The sequence below is a fragment of the Grus americana genome, chromosome 3 (genome assembly GCF_028858705.1).
Source record: "Grus americana isolate bGruAme1 chromosome 3, bGruAme1.mat, whole genome shotgun sequence".
Taxonomy (NCBI): domain Eukaryota; kingdom Metazoa; phylum Chordata; class Aves; order Gruiformes; family Gruidae; genus Grus; species Grus americana.
In genome coordinates, this window is record NC_072854.1 from 70,918,111 (window position 1) to 70,936,595 (window position 18,485).

Consider the following 18,485-nt stretch of genomic DNA (forward strand, 5'->3'; position numbering starts at 1 on the left):
TAAATTTAGTGTCCAATTAGAAATTACATCAGCCCTAAATTAGATATTAGTATTGTGGTGGCAAAGCTTCCGTCTTGTTAGCAGCATCTTAAAATGTTCAGTTAGCTAAGAGTCACCCTCTTTTACCACATCTCATCCATCTCCCCAAAATCAGGACTCCACACCCTGTGCTGCTAATCCCACTGGCCTTCTGCTCCACATTGCTCCTGGTTCCAAACCACATCCTTCCTTGCAGGGTCATCAGCCTCCTCAGGCTCACTCCTCTCCCATGTGGCAGCATGAATGACAAACATCTAGCGTTTGGCATCCAGACATGACCATCTCAGGAATCCTCTGTGCTTTTGGCAAGCCGCCTGCCCATCCCCAGGCACTTGCTGTATCCTAGCCATGCAGGTTCCTCAGTGAGCACAGCTGCCTCCCATATGCTCTGCATCTGAATGGGAAAGCCAGATGCGCTTCCATAGCTTGAGCTAATAGGCAGGATACTCGAGCTATTGCCAATGAAACAGCCTTACAAAAGAGAAAACAGCACACAAACCTCCCTGTGATGGAAGAGGCTTGGTCTCCAATCCCTACTTGGATGCCTGTTTAGGGACTTCGTGTTAACCAGTAACAGGGCAGTATAAACTTACAACCCTGGGCTGGCAGAGGTGGTGTGCCTTGAGCGCACAGTCTGGTGGGAGATGCTAGTTCGATCTGTACCTCCAGATGCCAGGGTTGGACAGTGAGATCAGGCGCCTGCAGTGCGAGCTCCCTGATGCAACAGGAAAGCAAGAAAAGGGACAGGCATCCTGCAGTATTTTGACATCCCTGCGTTTGCTGTGACCAGTGCAGGAAGTATTTGCAGACACTGGATTTAGCATCTTAGCCCAGATAGGAAGGTAAAGGTGTAGCTTTACAAAATGAGTTCAGATGTGAAACTATGCAAGTCTTTTGAGATACAAATGCTTTGTTGTTGTTGTTGGTTTTTTTTATACTTCAGTTATACCAGCAAGGCATATGATTTACTAATTTTTTCATTCTGGCTCACTGAATACTGTTATCTATCTTGAATTTAATGGAGGGTTGGGTGGGGGGTTTTTTCAGTCTTCTGAATTACCTTATTCTTATTACTTCTTCTGAAGTATGCATATTTTCGAGAAACTTACAACCAAATCGCAGTTTAATTCTGTAATTAGTTCCTTTAATTCACAACAAAAGCTGAATGTCAGTCAACAGCAAAATGAATTGTCAGGAGCAAATCTAACTCTCTGAAGATGAAGCAACCATCAGAAAATAAAACCTGAAAAAAACACCACATACACACATTAGAACAAATTTGTAGTTGTATTTTATTTAATCAATGAAAATCTACCTTAAAAACACAAAATCAAGTTTGGTAACCCAATACATTGGATTAGAGAAAGCTTCAAGCTTTTAAGCACAAGCCAGAAGTCACAGTCTCAAATGAGAGTTTCAGAGGCCAAAGCAATATGCTGGAACAAAGTAGTATCTTTACGTGGAGGCATGCCCCTTGCACCATTAGTGTGGGTTTGGGTGCAGTATTTTTTTAGCTGTCAGTTATAAGAAGCTTTTGTATTTGTTTTATAGTTAAGTTTGTTGCATTGCTTATCTAGGCCCTGGATTAATGGAGAAAACAGGCAAGTTTAAGTACTCGCCTGTCCAATTACTACCAACAGACAATTTACATTGTGGTAAAGCTAGCTTTATTTAAATGAGGTTCAGACAAGAAATAACTTTACATATTATTAACAGCTTTGGAGCTACAAACATAAGAATCGGGATTACACAGGTCATGCTATTGTTACTTCGTTTTACCTGCTGCAGTTATTGCAATATGGCTTAACGTACATAGGTATACAATTCGTACAGATTCAGCCAAGTTTGCACTTGTGAGGTGTTATTAAGAGCATGATTAACTTGCAAGCCAACTTAAACCTGTGGAAACCAACTGAGGTTGTTAGAATTGCCCAAAGCTAAGGGGGAAAGCTGCCACTAACGATGGACAGAGATAGACTGGATCGTTTGAAACCACATTGTTCGGCTTTAAATATTTATATAATTTGCTCTGAGGTAAGGAGAAATCTTTTGATGCTTCCACGCAGGGCAGCACCAGATGGTGCAATCACACCAGTGCAATCAGTCACATTGCTTGCTGAGCGTGCAGCCTTGAGGAGAGGCAAGCACCTGCCATAACAAGAGCATTTGTACACTAAAAGTTGATTTTAAAATAAATTACTATACAGGTAGGATAGTGAGCTATTGTTCAACTTGATGGGCATTGGTTTCACAAAGTGCGATCTGTAACCTTCACTTTAGAAATCAGAGCTGAAAGCATGGACTTGTACCCCGTGTTTGATTTTAATGTAAACAACAAAAGAGAGGACCAACTCCTGTTGGGGACAGACATCCCAGGACGCTCAGTCTTGGGGCTTCTTTCCATCGTTAAATCACCCTGCTCATTCTAGTCTACAGCTGTTGTCAGTCCAATCCGCCTTATGTGAAGGTTTTTAAGATCTCAGAACCCCAAAGGTCTCATCAGCTTTTTGCAATCCAAGGCAGAATTCATCACCAAGCGCTCACCCTCTCTTCCTACCCTCCCCCCTCCTCACTGAAGACAGGGAATTGATAGGAGTGGGGAGGATTTCAGGAAATGCTGTGGTGGGAAAGAGGTTCAGGCAGGGGTTGGGAAAGGAGGAAGGTTATATGCAGGAAGGATGTTAGATGGTGTAGGTAAAGGCTTGGGGTTGGATGGGGCAGCAACCAGAAATGAGCGGACTCTGGAATAAGAGGGGCATGATTCGAGGGTTGCGGTACCGCTGGGGTTGCTACACGAGCAAGACGGCAGGGAAATGGTAAGTCTGGAGGATTCTCGGAAACCAGGGAGGACAAGAAGAAGTGGTTGGTAGATCTGACACAGGTCAGGGCTCTCCTTTTGTCCTTAGAAATATCGTAGTTCTACATTAAAATCAGAACTGGGTTTAGGATATACATATAAATATTCAAAGCAAGACAGCCAAGTTTTTGAGAGATTTTACACGGGGGAAAAAACCTGGAACAATAAATAGGAAACTACATGTTATCAATTTCCGCTCCAATGGTATCAATTTCCTCTCCAGGCTACTCTACGAAATTCATTTAAAGGGAACGCCTAAATAGTACAGAAGTATCATAGCTCTACATTAAAATCAGAACTGGGTTTAAGACATACATATAAATATTCAACACATTACAGTTCAGTCCTGAGACCTGAAGTCCGGAACAACAGAAGAAGGATATTCTCAATCTCCTTTCAAGCTACACTGTAGAAGTAATTTCTGACTAAATCAGGCCTGCACAAATACAACTGAAGGACAGATAGAGATACCTGAACGGGACTGAAAGGCAGCAATCTTGAGCATCTTGCTCAAGAATTTGTGCGTGATCCAGTTCCTGCTGTTTGACATAGACATGTCTGCTTCTTGGCCAGAAGTCTCATGTGTTCTCATCAGTCAACCCTCCTCCTCCTCCCCCTCACACACACATCGAGCAGCATCTACAGCCACTCGTAGGTCAAATCAAGGCAGCTATGGAAGATGTGGGGAATAAGGGAGACGGCAGAAAGAAGGTAGGGGGATTCAGGGATGAGTGAAGGGATTCGAGGAGATGGGACAGTCAGGACACACCTTAAGTGTAGTAACTGTAGCACAAATTTTAGCAGTCTGTCCATTCACTCAGTTGTGTATCTCCAGTCTAAATGGTATATTTTGGGCAGAGGCAAATGACCGTCGAGTGGAACGCATGTTGGATATAGCCAACATTAAAGGCATTTTTTGTAACAGAAATGACAAAAAAGGTGAGGTCTTCGAAAGAGCAGATGTTAACATCCAAGAATAAAGGGTAGTGAATAAAGCTCCTGGTTCTGTCGCAGGATTGTCAGTTGTTCTCCAAGACTAGCATCTCTCCAAATGCCACGCGGATGCTTAGCACATCTGAAAGAAAGATGACAGTAGAAAAAGCTTTATTCATGACAACTTACTCTCTCAAGAATATCCTATTTTCCCAAGCAGTTCTCAAAGAGACAGATAAAGGTCTCATGATTTAGTTAAGCAAGTGAAGCAAATATCCTAGGGAGAGACTGTACCTATCATTTCTGATTCAGATTTCACTGAAGTGCAAAGAGCTTTGGTACGTGAGGCACTCCAGGTTTATCGTGGAAGGTAACACTCACATCCTTTAGGGTTTTAAAAAGAGCTTTGTTAGAGAGGAAGCTCCCAAGTTTGTGGATTAAATCCCATACATTAAACACATGCCATATGTGTGCATATCTAGGAAAACTGGAAACCACATTTTCTACCTCCCAGAAATATCACTCTAAACTACAGGCCAAGTCAAAGGCCATTAAAGTGAGGATAGCTTTACAGAAAAGAAACAAGGTGTTGAGTAGCCAGAGAGAGAGGCAGTAAAGTGAGAAGAAAAAAAAATTTTTAAAAATCTGTGGCCTGTTGGTTAAACTGGGGATCAGTTGCTTTTCACCAGAATAAAATAAAAAAAAAATAAATATTAGACACACAACAGTTTTAGAGACCCCCAAAACTATTTTGGAAAAAGAAAGAAATTGCTGGCTGAAAACAACTACTTACATTCAAGGTCTCAGGAACCACCAAGTTCTGACTTTGTGGACTATCACAAGATGTTCCTTCTTGGCAACTATCATCCTCCCATGCCTGTGTTTTCCCATCTTCCACTGGCAAGTGATGTTGTTCTTCCTCACCTTCTCTGCATGTTTGCTGACCTGTATGTTGGTCTGGGATTTCCATCATGTCCCCAACCTCTTTTTCCCTTAATTTTGGTGGGTGCATGTCTAGGGGGTCTTTGGTTGAATCTTCTGAAGAACTTAGTTCTAGTGCTGATGTCTGAAGTCTCACACTTTCCTTTGAAACATCTTCAGGGCTAGTCACAGTTGTTAAAGAATTCTGACTTTGTCCATCTTTCAGCATCTCAGAAGTTAACAGCACCTCTTTTGCTTTTTCTACAGTTGTGTGAATTTCTGCAGACTCTATTAAGGTAGCAGTTTTCACTATTCCTGATTGCTGGAGCTCTTGTTCTTTACTCTGTATCTCTTCCTCTTTTACTGAAAGTTGATGGTCCATCTGCGTACTTTCCAGAAGTTCAGGTACAGTTGTATCTGATGGGCTTTTCCCTATGGACTTAATGCACTGCTCTGACTCAAAGGCAGCTGACTCTTCTGTTTCTGCAAGTTTGCCCACAGCCGTCTGGATGGCATTCAATACAATTTTTGTACTCTGGGACTCTATAGTCACAGACTCAACAACATCCTTCTCAAATTCCATGTGGGTGAGAGACAGACTGTCACTTAGAGGAACACCATTTTGTTCAGGTTGCCCTGTGGTCTGGAGCCTCTCTTGGTCTGATATTCCATTCATGGAAGCAGAAGTTACTTGAGGCTCAGGTGCTTCTGCACTACCAAGCTCTGCAGTCCCACTGCCTGAATAGTCGACAGTAGTACCTGGGACCTCTTCAGAAGCCATTTGCTCTGGTGTGGTTGCCAAGGGTTGTACAGTTTCAGCTGTCGTGTCTGCAGGCATCACAATTTCTGCCATAACATGCTCCTCAACTGCTGCAGCTGCTATAGGCAGAGGCACTTTCAGAGCCTCCAAGCTCTCAGCTTGTTGGAAGGCTGAGTCGGAGCATTCCTCTTGCACAATTAAAACCTCTTGCTGGACGGCAGTTGAACATCCATCACCTGTCACAGCTTCCCGTTTTCCAGATTCAAATACTTCTTTGGCTCTTTCCATCGATTGCTCATTTTTGTTATCTTCTTTCTGAAAGTCTTGAGTGTTGGCAGTTTCTACAAGTTCTTGTTCTTTTTCCACAGCTAAGCTGCTTGGTGCTTCACTTTTCTTAGGACTTATGTCAGTGAGGACAGTGCTTCCATTTTCAGTGATATCTGGGCATGTTGATGCTAAATTAGATATGCTGTCTGCTTCAATCTGTGTGGGAGACTCAGTGACAGTGGCATCACTCTCTAAGTGTGTTTCAGTTTCGAGCACAGCATCTTCCATTTTGCCACCTTCAATTTCATCACTCTGGGAAGGGGGTTCAGTTGTTTTTTCTCTGCATTGTGGCTCTAGGATGGGCACAGAATCTTTTGCTGCAATCTGCCTGCCAGCCCCATCCCTCACGCTCTGCTCAGCATCTGCAGCTTCTTCTGAGCCAATTGTTTCTGAAGGAAGGGCAGAGGTTTTCACCTCATTCTGCAGAGGAACCTCAGTAACAGTCACCTCTGTGCTTTTTACTCCAAGGACCACAGCATCATCTTCCTCGTCCTCTCTCTGGGCAGGTGCCCTGCTAGGAACTTTTTTAGTACAAGCTTGCTCTTGTGAGTCTAAGTCAGGAATTTCATCTTGTCTTTCAGGTTTAACGGGGACCACGGTGACAGCTGCTTCAGTGCACTCTGGTCCCACGGTGAGGGTTTTGCCCTCTCCTTCAAGCTGCACAGGCTCTTCAGCTGTAAGCCCCAAGGAAGAGGTTTCATCTTCTGTCTTGTCCTGCACCTGTGGAGAATTGCAATAGACCTGTGAAAAATGGTACGAGCAGGGAGTGACCAGGAATGTTCTGGGTGACAAAGCACCAGAAGAAATGACCAAAAGGAGGAGGGTTATGGGAAAAGCGTGAGGTGATGACACTGAGATTAGTGGGTCACCAAGATCCCATCTTGTGTTCAGTTTCTCAGGACACACAGCTCATTAAACAAAGGGCAGCCTAAAGCAAGGGACAGCCGATGGCACTTGAAACAAAGACTAAGCCAGGAAGATGGTGGGGAGGTAGAGAAGAAGGTAGGAACATATCAGCCACAGTAACTCCTGCACATTTAAAGTTGGAGATAGTGGTGTTGGTTCATTTCCTCCCTTTGCAGAGGTACCTCAGCTACAATTGTATCTCTGCGTACAACTGAAGATACTGTCCACTATGTATGGTACCATACGGATCACATACGTATCTCGTGTTCACATAAAATCTTCAGTCACATCATGCTGTGCAGGAGCCCTAATGGCAATTGTTTCAGCACCTTTGGATCCATGCACACTATCTCCCGCCCCCATTTCTGCAGAAATTACATCCACCTCACCCTGCGCACAAGCCTCAGCAGCTGCTGCTTCTGGACATCTGTGTGTATGTCCCACTGGAAATGAACTTCAGTTGCCACAGGCTGCACGAAGAAGGTCCTTGACACTAATATGGCCAAAACCTGGTTCTACATTAGGTATAATGCCTAACACCTGCTGATTTTTTCTTTGACAAATCAACCTTTCTGTTGTATGTAATACTTACTGCAGTCTGTACTTCTGGAATGCATTCATCTCTTGTCTCATCTACTGTCAACTCTGTTACAGGCAGTTTCTCTTGTTCTGAAGGCTCCTGCTTTGCAAGCGGCTCTTCCTTGGGAGTGACTGCTTTCATGCTGTGAAACTCTCCGTCATATGATGAAGGTTCCTCTGCTGTCCTCTGCACTTCAGATATTTCTTCATGGTCTTCTACAACTGCTTCTTCACGTGTCTGCAACTGGCTTTCATCCCTCAATACATCTACACTTTCACATTCTTCTGTGCTTTCCTTCATTGCAGCAGATACTTCACTTCTCTCTGAACCATCGTGTAGAACACTCTCTTCAGCTCCATTTTGGCCCTGAATGCTCCCTGCACTTCCCAGGTGCTGGAGGCCATCCTCTTCGCGTTCTCCTTTTTTCAAGGACTGTTCAAGCAAAACAGTTTCCTGGCCTACAATGTTCTCATCTTTAGCATCATCTTTGACTTCTGACTCAATTCCTTGCACTGTTGTGGTTACAGTTGCTGTCATGGCTCTTTCACTAACCAGCTGTGCTACATCTGCCTTTACTCTTTCAGCAACTTCGTGAAGAACTTTTTGCGTCTGTTTGTCTAATTCTTTCAAATTTTGTTCAGTGGCCTCTACTTCTTGTACAGGTGTAACTTCCTCTGTAGTATCTGGGGTTTCTAACAACTGTGAAACAGCAGAAACCATCTCAGTTGTCTCTTCGGCAAGGGACACTTCCATTGTTTCTTCAGCGCAGGAAGCTTCTCCTGTCTCCAGAGCTGTCACTGCTTCTGAAGTTAGCTCTAGCTCACTTGCTGCAGCATCATCACTTACATCCTTTTTCGTCTCTGGCACTGTCTTAGCAGACACCACTGCTTCTTCCACAATAACATCTGATTCAAATGTTTTCTCAGCTTCTTTCGCTTCCTCCTCTATTGCCTGCGTAATGCACTCTGTCAGAGCAGCAGATATCCAAGATGGTGACCTTTCTTCAATACTGGTAACCGCCCTTTCCCCTTCCACAACGGTAACAGTAACTGCATGTACCAGTCCTTCATGTGCTTGCTCGATTCGTAGGGTCTCCTCTAATTTTTCTGCTCTCTCTTCCTCTGAGGTTCGTTCTCTCACCGCTTCTGCATCTTTTGCTTGTTGGGCTTCAATTTTTTCCTGCTCTGCTGCTTCGTATTCAGATAAAGGAACAACAGCTGGAATATCTGAATCTTCTTCAGTTGTTTCTGCCATGACTTCTCTTGCTTGTTTAAGATGAGTTGGTTCTGGCTTTCCATCTGACTTTTTCTTCCTACGCCCAGGCATCAGTTTTCTAAATGGAACCCACGATTCATCTTTTCCAGGCTCACCATCCGATGTTGAATGCTCCAGGCTAGATGTCACAACAGACTCTTCAGTTCTCTCTTCCATTCTGGTTTTGGATCTCCTTCTTGGAGTGACTAGCCTTTTAAATGATTCCCATGTTGAAATGCCTTCACCTTCAGATGGGCTTCCAGCTTGTTCTGGGGAAGAATTCCCTTGTCCTTGATCGCTCTCCTGAGAGCTAGTAAGAATTGCATCTGTTGCCATTTCTTTGCTCTGCCCAGACTCTTCTATTTTTTGGCTTTCTTGACCAAGCTTATGTTCAGTTTCTTCATCAGATGATGATGATTTCCTAGCTCTTTTCTTTGACGAGCCTACACATATAAAAGCTTCCCAGGACACAGAGGTGTCAACCTTTCTTTTGGGTTCTTCTGTGGTTTTCTCTGGTTTCTGGTCCATTCCATTTTCTTTTAATTCTCCCTGATTTTCATCAACAGCGTTTTCAGTTGAAGACACTGCAACACTCTTTGTCTTATCAATTTCTTCTTCTTTATCACTTTCAGAAGGTCTTCTGACACGTTTCTTGGGAGTCACCATCTTTTTAAACGATGCCCAAGGTGTAACGCTTTCTCTTTTTCGCTCCACATCTGAAATTGCAGCATCTTCATTTTCAGTGACCTGCATTCCATCTACAGATTTTTCCAAAGAGGGAATTTCATTCATCTCCTCAGGAGAAGAAGCAGAACTCTCCCCCTTTTGTTCCTCCGCGCTGTCTGGGGAATCTGATAAGTGCTGAATTGGTTCACCCTGTTCCCCTAACTTAGATTCCTCTCTTTTGCCTTTATGCTTCTTTCCAGACAGTTTTTTTAATCCAGTACCCGTAAAGAGTTTCTTTAAAGGGCTGCCTTGAAGTTTAGTTTTTTCTTGAGAAGACAGCAGTTCAGCTTCATTTGTGATACCTTCTGGAGGCCTCTTTCCAGCTGCCTCTTCAGGAGTTATTTCCATGGTTATTTCTTCTGGTTTGATAGTATCAGTCATAGCAATGCCAGTTTTTCCCTGTAGTCCTTCATCGGCGGGTTTGACTGAATGTTGATCATCCTCTGTGTCAACTGAATGTTCAGAAGTAGAAAAGGACTTCAATCCAGGAGCACTGAGAGTCAGTTTTGTCTCATGTTCTTTGCTTTCTTTATTCTCTGTGGTTCTATCCGGAGCTTCACCTTGTGTGATGTCTTCTGCTGTGGGTGACATTTTCAATTCTGCTTCCTCTGTTTTTTCATCAAATGTTTCTTTTGCCAGTGGAGCAGGTTGATTTCCTTCTCTTTCTTCAGATTTTTTAAGCTGTACACTAGACACTTCAACTGCTAACGATCCTGCTTCAAGTTTCTCTTCAGAGGATATTTCAGTTCTGTCATCTGTTTCACACTTCTCTGTTGACTCCAGTTTTCCTCCCACAGGTAGGGCTTCCGAGGATGTTTTCAATTCTCCATTCACACTGTCAGCAGTAACAGATACTACTGACCTTGTTTTTAGTGGTTTCTCTGTCACCTCACTTTCTTTCTCTCCTTCTTCAGTTTTTTCTTCCTTTTTACCAAGATCTTCTGAGACTTCCACCAGTTTCCTTTCTTGATCATCATCTTCAGCTTTTTTCTCCTTCACACTTTCTTTAACAACTGCTGGTGCTACATCTTCTTTTTGTCCCTGCTCATCGTGCTTGAGCAGGTCTTCCTTCTCACTTGCTTTGACTCCCGTGGCTGCCACAGTCTTTTCTGACTCCTGCTTTTCATCTTCAGTTTGCTCTTTCTCATGTGCTTCAACAGTTACTGCTGTCATGTTCCTCTCTTCATCTTGCTTCTCAAACTCAGATTTCTCCTCCTTTTCACCTGTTTCAGTTGCTAATGTTGCTCCCTCTTTTTCTTGCTCCTCTTCTTTTGTAGGAGACTGTAGTTCATCTTCTTTAGGCTTCCTAAAACTCTTCTTTTTTCTAAATCCAGTCCACCCCTGAGTAAAAAATTTTCTTAATGGTGATGCAGTATCAGTGGTTAAGGCAGCTGACTGAGAACAGATTTCATTTGCTTCTGGCGTTTTAGGAGATTCATCTTCTGTTTTTTCATTTTTCAGTGTGTCTTTGGTGTTGTCTTCTGCAGAGGATGCATCCTCAGGCATCGTTATTTCTTCTGAGCTGACTTCTTTTTGATCATCAGCTCCTTCAGGGACTTGTGTTTCTTTCTTGACAGTAAGCAGCTGAACTGGTTCAGATTTTCCTGTCTTTTCCTTCTTCACTGTGAATCTGAATCCAACAAATTTAAAAACCTTTTTAAAACCCAGATCATAAGACTGTGGCTCAGATGCCTGGTCAAGGTCTTCTGCGTCTTCTTCCAGAGATGGCAATTGTTTAACTGTATGAGCATCCTCTTTCTCAGCATCTACACTGTCCTTCGTGCTTGAGTCAGATGGACTTGTCTCCATAGTTTCGGTGTCTTCCTTCAAAGTTACACCAGAATGTTCTGTTTGTCCAACTGTTTAAACAACAACAACAAAAACCCCAGTTAGTTTCCTTCTGAATTTAATATTATACCTCTATGTAAAATACATGTAATGTTTTTCATTATTAAACTTTCCTAAACATGCATGTTTTATTATCTGTGTGCCTCTATGTGCTACTATTTTTTTTTTTAAGGACTAATTTTTGTTCTAAGATTACTATAACTCCTTTCCTTCCTCATATCATTGTATGCATCTTTTCAAAGTTTACTTGCAAATGCACCTTTCAAGCTTATATTACCTCATTCTCTTTCCTTCATTAGCAGTGGGATTTTTGTTTTTGCTTTGTTCTTTTTTACTTTAAGGCAAACTTATGTGAGGAAAAAAAAATTTATTTCTATCCTATCATTACTCAAAGAATATGCAGAACAATATATGTAATTATTCCTGAAGCAAAGCTCAGTATCCTTTGCATGCAAACACACCTCTGAGGGAAAAGGATAAAAAACACCCAAAACTGCATTGACCTAAAATGACGACAAGAAAAGAAAAGCTCATTTTGCAGCTCTGTCCCAAAAGAACAGTAAGGTATGAAAACGCCCATGGGAAACATCCTGTTTTTCTGAAATCTTGTAACCCCCAAAAGAGTTACATTACAACCTACTTGTTTTAAAGATCACAAATCTTTGAATGCTCCCATACATTACATCACCACTGTGGCCAGACAGAAACTTCATCTACGGCAATTCCACATTGTTAATTAGGTTGTTACAATGCAAGCAGGTAAAATCCTCCCCTCCGCTGCTCACAATTTTGTGTTTGCATAACTTCTTTCTTGAGCACTGTTTGAGTCTTCCCTTCAGGACGCTGGCAACCACCCTCTCAGTCTTGCTGGGACAACTGAAGTATTCTCTCTCCCTCTGGCCACGAGCTGCCTAAGTTCTCAGGCTGGCATAGAAATTAAACCCCCTGAAATGCAGCAGTTAAGAAGCCAGCACACATCCAGTTTAGAGCACAAAAATCACAAGCTCCCCATGCCCCAAATAAATAACTTTAGGGGGAAAAGGAGAGGAACATTACTGACACCAAGCCTTTAAGTTCTGCCCTTTAAATACAAAAAATGAGTAGGTAGAACTGCTGTTGCCTATAATGAGAATTTTAATAGCAGCAATAACTGTGTGATGAACATGCATGACGACAAACAGGACAACACGTGAAGATAAAAATCTATGGTACGTTCAAGACACCAAGATTCTTTGGCTCGGATACTGCCAGGATTCCAGTTTAACATTGTTCTTGACCCTTGGATTTTGCACAACAGGTAAGCATGCAAGGCCAGGAGGGAGCGTACTCTTCTCCAAACTTGTTAGAATGCTAACATGACAAAATAATAATAATAATAATAATAATAATAATAATAATAATAATAGTTAAACAGCAACATCCTAGGAGAAGGCATGTCCCCTTTCTTTTAAGTTGTGCATGTGCTACTTTAATGCCCAAAGGCGTGCAGGAGACAGCTTTCAAAAGTACTTGCATCACTGAATTCCCCAAAGTGATTTAGTTTATTTGATCCATCTTTAAGTAGGGTCTAACTCTGCAGTTGGCCCTGCCTTGCGCACGGGCTGGACCACCTGATCTCCAGAGGTCCCTTCCAGCCCAGATGCTTCCTCGATTCTGCTTACCCGTGTCCCCTTCGGGAAGACTGTCACCTTCATACGCGCATAGACGATGCACTCTAGGTAAGGCTGAAACACAACTAAATAAGCAGCAAAACTAAATCCACAAGCTTCTGATAGCTATGTAAAGGGCAAGTTATGTTTATATTCACTATCAGCAGCCTACTGGTTGTTGTTTCTCAGTCGACATAAGCAAAGTTTAAAAGTATTTACTTTAATTGTTAACTCCTAATTCACTTAACAGTCTGACCTCTGATAACACCCTAACTCCCTGAACATTTTAAAACAGAGATGGTCAAACTGAGTAGTTTGTGAGGGAGCGGGATAAGAAGAAATGGACATTTTTCTAAAGAAGTCAGGATTATTACTCCATTGGTAATATAACTCTTGCAAACGCCGGAACACTCCATGAGCAAAAGTAACCCACTTTAAGAACACTTCAGGCCGGGGCAGGGTGGGGAAGGGAAATAAGGTTGTAAGCACAGCTAGAAGCAGCAATAACACATTTGAACTCACTTTTCATTTTAAGATGGTTACCAGAGAAAAACTGATGTGCTTATTTTATTAATATTTTTGGACTCTTATGAATCAACCATTGTGTAGTTGTATGCTGAGACTATACAAGAATAAAACCAAGAAATCATTTTTGTATCTGTGTTCATTTATTCTTAGGTCCAGAAATAAATTCCTTGTCGTTTCCATCAAACTAAGTAATTTAACAGAAAGCTTATTATGGCTTAATGGGAATTCACAAAACTAGAGGCATTTCTTCAAACACTAAGGTACATATCACCTATTTTATAATTATTTAGTAACAGGTACTTTGATTATTCTTCAATTTGTCTACGCTACAAGTAATTTTTCTGGCTGAACCAGCTATGAAATTAAACACTGATCATTTAACTTTAAATAAAAATATGTTCATGAGCCAGGCCTCTTAGCATCTCTGGTGGAAACAAGGTCTATAGAGTCTCCCTCCTGTTCCTTCCCAGGCTTGCATTCATGCCAATGTGCTTTCCCTTAGACATGTGGAAATCTCTATCGCCATCTGACGTGACTTAGATAAAGGTAGAACAATAAAAAAAAAAAAAAAAAAAAAAAAGAGGCTGAAAGCCAGTGAGGAATGCTGGGTCTAAGTGGGAAAGACCAGAAGCAGGAAGGCAGCAGGAGGCACCCCGGCCTCATTGCAGGCAACTGGTGGGCAGCTACAGACACGGCTTTCTAAGGGTTCCCCTTTCCTCTTGCAAACACTCCCTGGGAATGCATCCTTACTATTTTGAAAATCTCGAGGTTTCAAAAAAAAAAAAAAAAAAAATTATAAAAAGTTCAAGTTGCAGTTGAGGCTGCATTTTTAATTTTATTTTTTATTTTTATTCCTAGAACACAAATTGAGTGTTTAAGAGGAGTTTCAGGGGCTTACAAGTAAACAGGATCACTGTAATGTAAGAGGGAAATGATACAGAATATGAATAAATGAAGTATTCTATTTGCAAAATGAGAGATAAGATATAAGACTAGTGTATAAGGCACCTCTTCACATTCATGATAAGCATTCAAAGGATTATTGCTTATTCTAGTTGTAAAATGATGTTTTCATAACACCCTAAGATAAAGACCTTTTCTCTGTAAAATCCTTTGCGGGTGAAAAGAGATGAATAACTATTACAAAATCTGCAGGTATGGGTATGTATTAAGATAGCAAATGCAATCACAAAAATAGAGAACACAGAGTTTAGAGGCACAGTGCTAAGCTTTCAAAACTGTTAAATCGGGCTGACAGCAATTAGGTCTTCCTTGCGAGTCCAGCAAACATGCTACCTTGCAATACTTCATTGAATAAATTGCAAAAGGAAAAACTAACAAAAATATCGACTGACTGAACGTGTACTTTTAATACCAGCCTGAAAAGCTGCAACTATGCTACACACATCGCACTTCCATCACTCCCTCATAGCGCACAGTCCAGGCACTACCCCTTCAATTCCACAATGAAAAGCATTTAACTGGTCCAGAAGGTATTTCATCCTCAAGGTAACAGCTGACACCCACGCTCTGTGCTAAGTGACCTGCTACTGTTGCTCCCAGTCTCTACTTTGCCCACTTCTTTCACATTTAAATCACTACATCAGCCTTTAAAACTGAATTTCTGATGCTCTTTCTCAGCGTTCGAGGAGAGAGACGCCATTCGGGAAACGTGCCTGCGTGCTGTCAGGAGGCCACCACTGTTGTGACACAAGCCTGCAGTGCAATACGTACCCAAGTTGTACTTTCACAAGATATACCCCATGTTTTATATCCAGTGGGGCACAAGAGAAATGGAAGTCCCGAGAAGTCAACTGTATACATATGAACTTCGTATTTAGCAGTCAGATTCTTTAATGACGTTTTTATTAATGACATTCTTGGTGCCCAAACATTGTTAGTGCATTTCTAATTGCAAAGCAAACAGTGAGTAACTCCAAAAGCTTTAGAAGTTATTTACACAAGGTATTGTTGTTCAGAGTACTGTAGCATGTAACTATGACAGATATTTTGGCAAGACAGCTAGCACTTTCTGAATGAATTCACAGAATTTGAAAGCATCTTTACAAAACACAGCAGAACCTCATCAAAATAGCTCCCAGAAAAATGAAAATCTAGTAAAACACTGCTATGAATACGTCTTTTGGTCTGTCCTGAGCCGGGCTGCCCTTCACCAGCTATAGGCTAATCAAGGAAAACAATACAACAAAAACGTATCCAGAAGCAGCCATAAAAATCGTAAGTCATATCATAAAATTGATCCACTTTGCTATTTAAATACACTGTGGCTAAGAACTAAAGCTGAAATTCTATTTTAACTGCTTACGTACCATTTAAGCTTTCAAACGTTTTTAATTGAATCAAGGTGCTGCTTGTTTTAATAACTGCAAGCGTTTTGTTTTATTCGGAAAGAAACGTACGAGATTGATTCCTGAAGGCCATCGAAGTGCTTGATTTCACTATTTTATAGGTAGCCGAGTCCCTGGTAAGAACTTATTTCTGTTTTATCAGAAGTATACCGATCAGATGTTGGGAAAGTAATATTTTCAGAATTACTGAATTCCTGTCTCATCCCATTAAAAATGAAATTAATGAATAACATTTCTCCATTAGCAGGCTGATAGCCACTGCTGGCAGTGCAGCTTAACGTTCCCACCGCCTCATCTTTCTCTAGAAGTGAAAATGTTTCTCTCCCCTGGTAGTTGCCAGAGGGTTAAAGGAAAAAAAAAAGAAAAAAAAAAAAAAGGCACTCTGCAAGAGTTAAACCCACAGCACTTCATGTGCTCGCAGTCAACCATGTCAACATCTGGAGCTGGTTGACTTTTCCCCCTAAGGATTTGCAGCACGGCGCTGGATTTTTTCCAGGAATTCCCTACATTCTCAATCTCTCGGATGGATGTCACAGACACCCAGCGCCCGCCTCCCAAACTCCACTGGCCACTGAAAGGCTCCAGAGGACTTTGTGCTGTTTTCATTTATTCAACGTTTAAGTATTTAGGGCCAAATCATGCTTTCAGTCACATACACAATACTCTCAGTAGGTTTGCATGAGTGTAAACGAATGCTGAAGCCATAAGGCTGAAGGGGCATTTTACGATCATTTGCCTCCATTGTATCTAAATTTGCTCTGAATGTGACTGGTAAAAAACCACCTACTGCTCTAAAACTCGTATGACACTGAAACAGCAGAAGGCAATTAAAAAAAAAAATCATTTGAACCGAGTGTCCAAGGTATACCAAGCTTTTATTTGTTAAATGCAGTTTTCCCTTAACTGCACAATTCTTGTAATAGAAACACTTAACGACAAAGTCAAGAAAGAGTAAAAACTCATAAAAATGGAGAAACAGTAATTAAAAACCAAAACACAGTCTGAAGTGACAACATCTATGAAAAAACCTACAGTGAACAGATTTATTTAGAATGAAGTAGCTATTTGGAATTATTAATGAAATTGAATACTTCAGCAATTTAAAAAAAAACAAGCTGTGCTTTTAGGTTTTCATTGCAGAGTGTAAGAATTGGACGTTATACCACAAATCCTGATTCTTTTGACCTCAAATTTCAGGAGGTTGGTTTTAATAAATCAAACAAACACTCCACTCACTTTGCAGTAACAAAATTAAGCAGAAATATGTGCAGGTGTTACCCTTCCAACAATTTTTTTTTTTTACTACAAGGTTTCAAGTCTGTGGCACTGCTGTTTCTTGACAATACATTTCACAAATTCTTCCTTTCTTTCCCCACCATTCACAATATTTGCTTCCACTTCAATGTACAAATACTTCTTTCATGGAAAGCACATAGTACTTCTGTCCCCATTCTATTCACTCGATTGTTTCCAAGGACTGACTTGCCGTGTTAATTGTGGGGTGGGGTTTCTTTCAGAATAATCAAATAATGAGGGAGGATTTACAGACATTTTTGCATACTAAATCTCACAATGCATGCACACAATCCATGGGCTTTCACATCATGCTCTTCTTTCAAAGTGTTAAAACCACAATACCATTAAGTTCTCTCCTATTTGGGTGGCAACTGAAGAGTTAAGTTTCAAAGTTTCACATACTTTTGTGTCCATTTTTAAAAACAGAAAAAAGGAAAATGTTGCAAAACAGCTGCAATTTTTCATGGCTTAATACTCCTTAAGAAAGCAAAAGCAATGTCCCCAGAAAAGGGCATCGTACATAGCCTCATACGAAAGTGACTTAAAAGAAAGCACAATCATTTCCGCTGTGATGCTATAACATTCCTCACAAACCTTTTATTTTTAGAAGTTTTTGCTTTAGCTGTACTTGTCTGCTCCAACCTAGAGACTAACTTCTCAAATTCCAGCAAAGGAAATAATACATTTCATTCATTCAAGATTTTAAGATATTTCTTCCTTCATTTCAAGAAACAGCACTAAAAAAAAAATCAAAACCAGTAAAATTGCTCTAAAATTATTTTGTTTGTTTTTAAACCAGAAGGGTCACTAGCCATGGCTGGGATATACAGTTAGTGTAGTTAAAGATTCTTCATTAAATGAACTCACAGTAATAAACTGCTCCCAAACCAGTCCAGCTGTTCTGCTTGGGAACCAAACCAGCATGCTACAAATATTTATGAAATTTCATGGTTACCCAAGCTGTCCATGCCTCACGTTCAGTGACTCGGTTCCGCTTTTTAAAAGCCTAAGACAGATGCGACACTAGCACTCGGTTATTTGAGGAAAAACCCCCACAAAACCCCCAACAAAGCCTGCTCTGCTAGGAACAAGGACAGGATAAGCAATACAGGTCAGCAAACGCTGGGACATTTTTGAGAACCCCTAGCGATTAATGAAAATGCACAGTGAAAGACAGATTGAGAATTTTCTTTATCAAAATGACCGCATAAAGAGTAGCATAAGCATCACAAACTCACCACAAAGGAGACGTAGCTGTATCTGCACGAATTAGACACGATAGCTTAAGACACTCCCGCATACCAATAAGGAGAGGTACTCCGTCCCTTCAACGAAATGGTAACTTGTACTACGAGCTAGATGCAGTTCATGCAAAACGTACTATAGAAGCAGTTGTGCTGCAGTGAAAATCCAAGTTTCCACAAGAATTATTACATAAGGAAAACCTCAAACGATCACACTGTGCAACCCTATAAAGAGATTGCTTTTGAAA

The 18,485-nt window shown here is 41.2% G+C and overlaps 1 protein-coding gene across 2 annotated transcripts in view; it reads right to left on the reverse strand.

The window, feature by feature from the left end:
- Positions 1 to 1,689: 1,689 nt before the first annotated feature.
- AKAP12 (A-kinase anchoring protein 12) overlaps positions 1,690 to 18,485 on the reverse strand; it is a 31,413-nt gene continuing 14,617 nt past the window's right edge. For both annotated transcript variants that reach the window (XM_054821306.1, XM_054821307.1), the window contains 3 exons: positions 7,336 to 11,162; positions 4,623 to 6,557; positions 1,690 to 3,971 (listed from right to left, as the gene is read on the reverse strand). In XM_054821306.1, the coding sequence (XP_054677281.1) occupies positions 3,963 to 3,971; positions 4,623 to 6,557; positions 7,336 to 11,162 (5,771 nt within the window). In that variant the 3' untranslated portion in view covers positions 1,690 to 3,962. The remainder of the gene's footprint in view (positions 3,972 to 4,622; positions 6,558 to 7,335; positions 11,163 to 18,485) is intronic.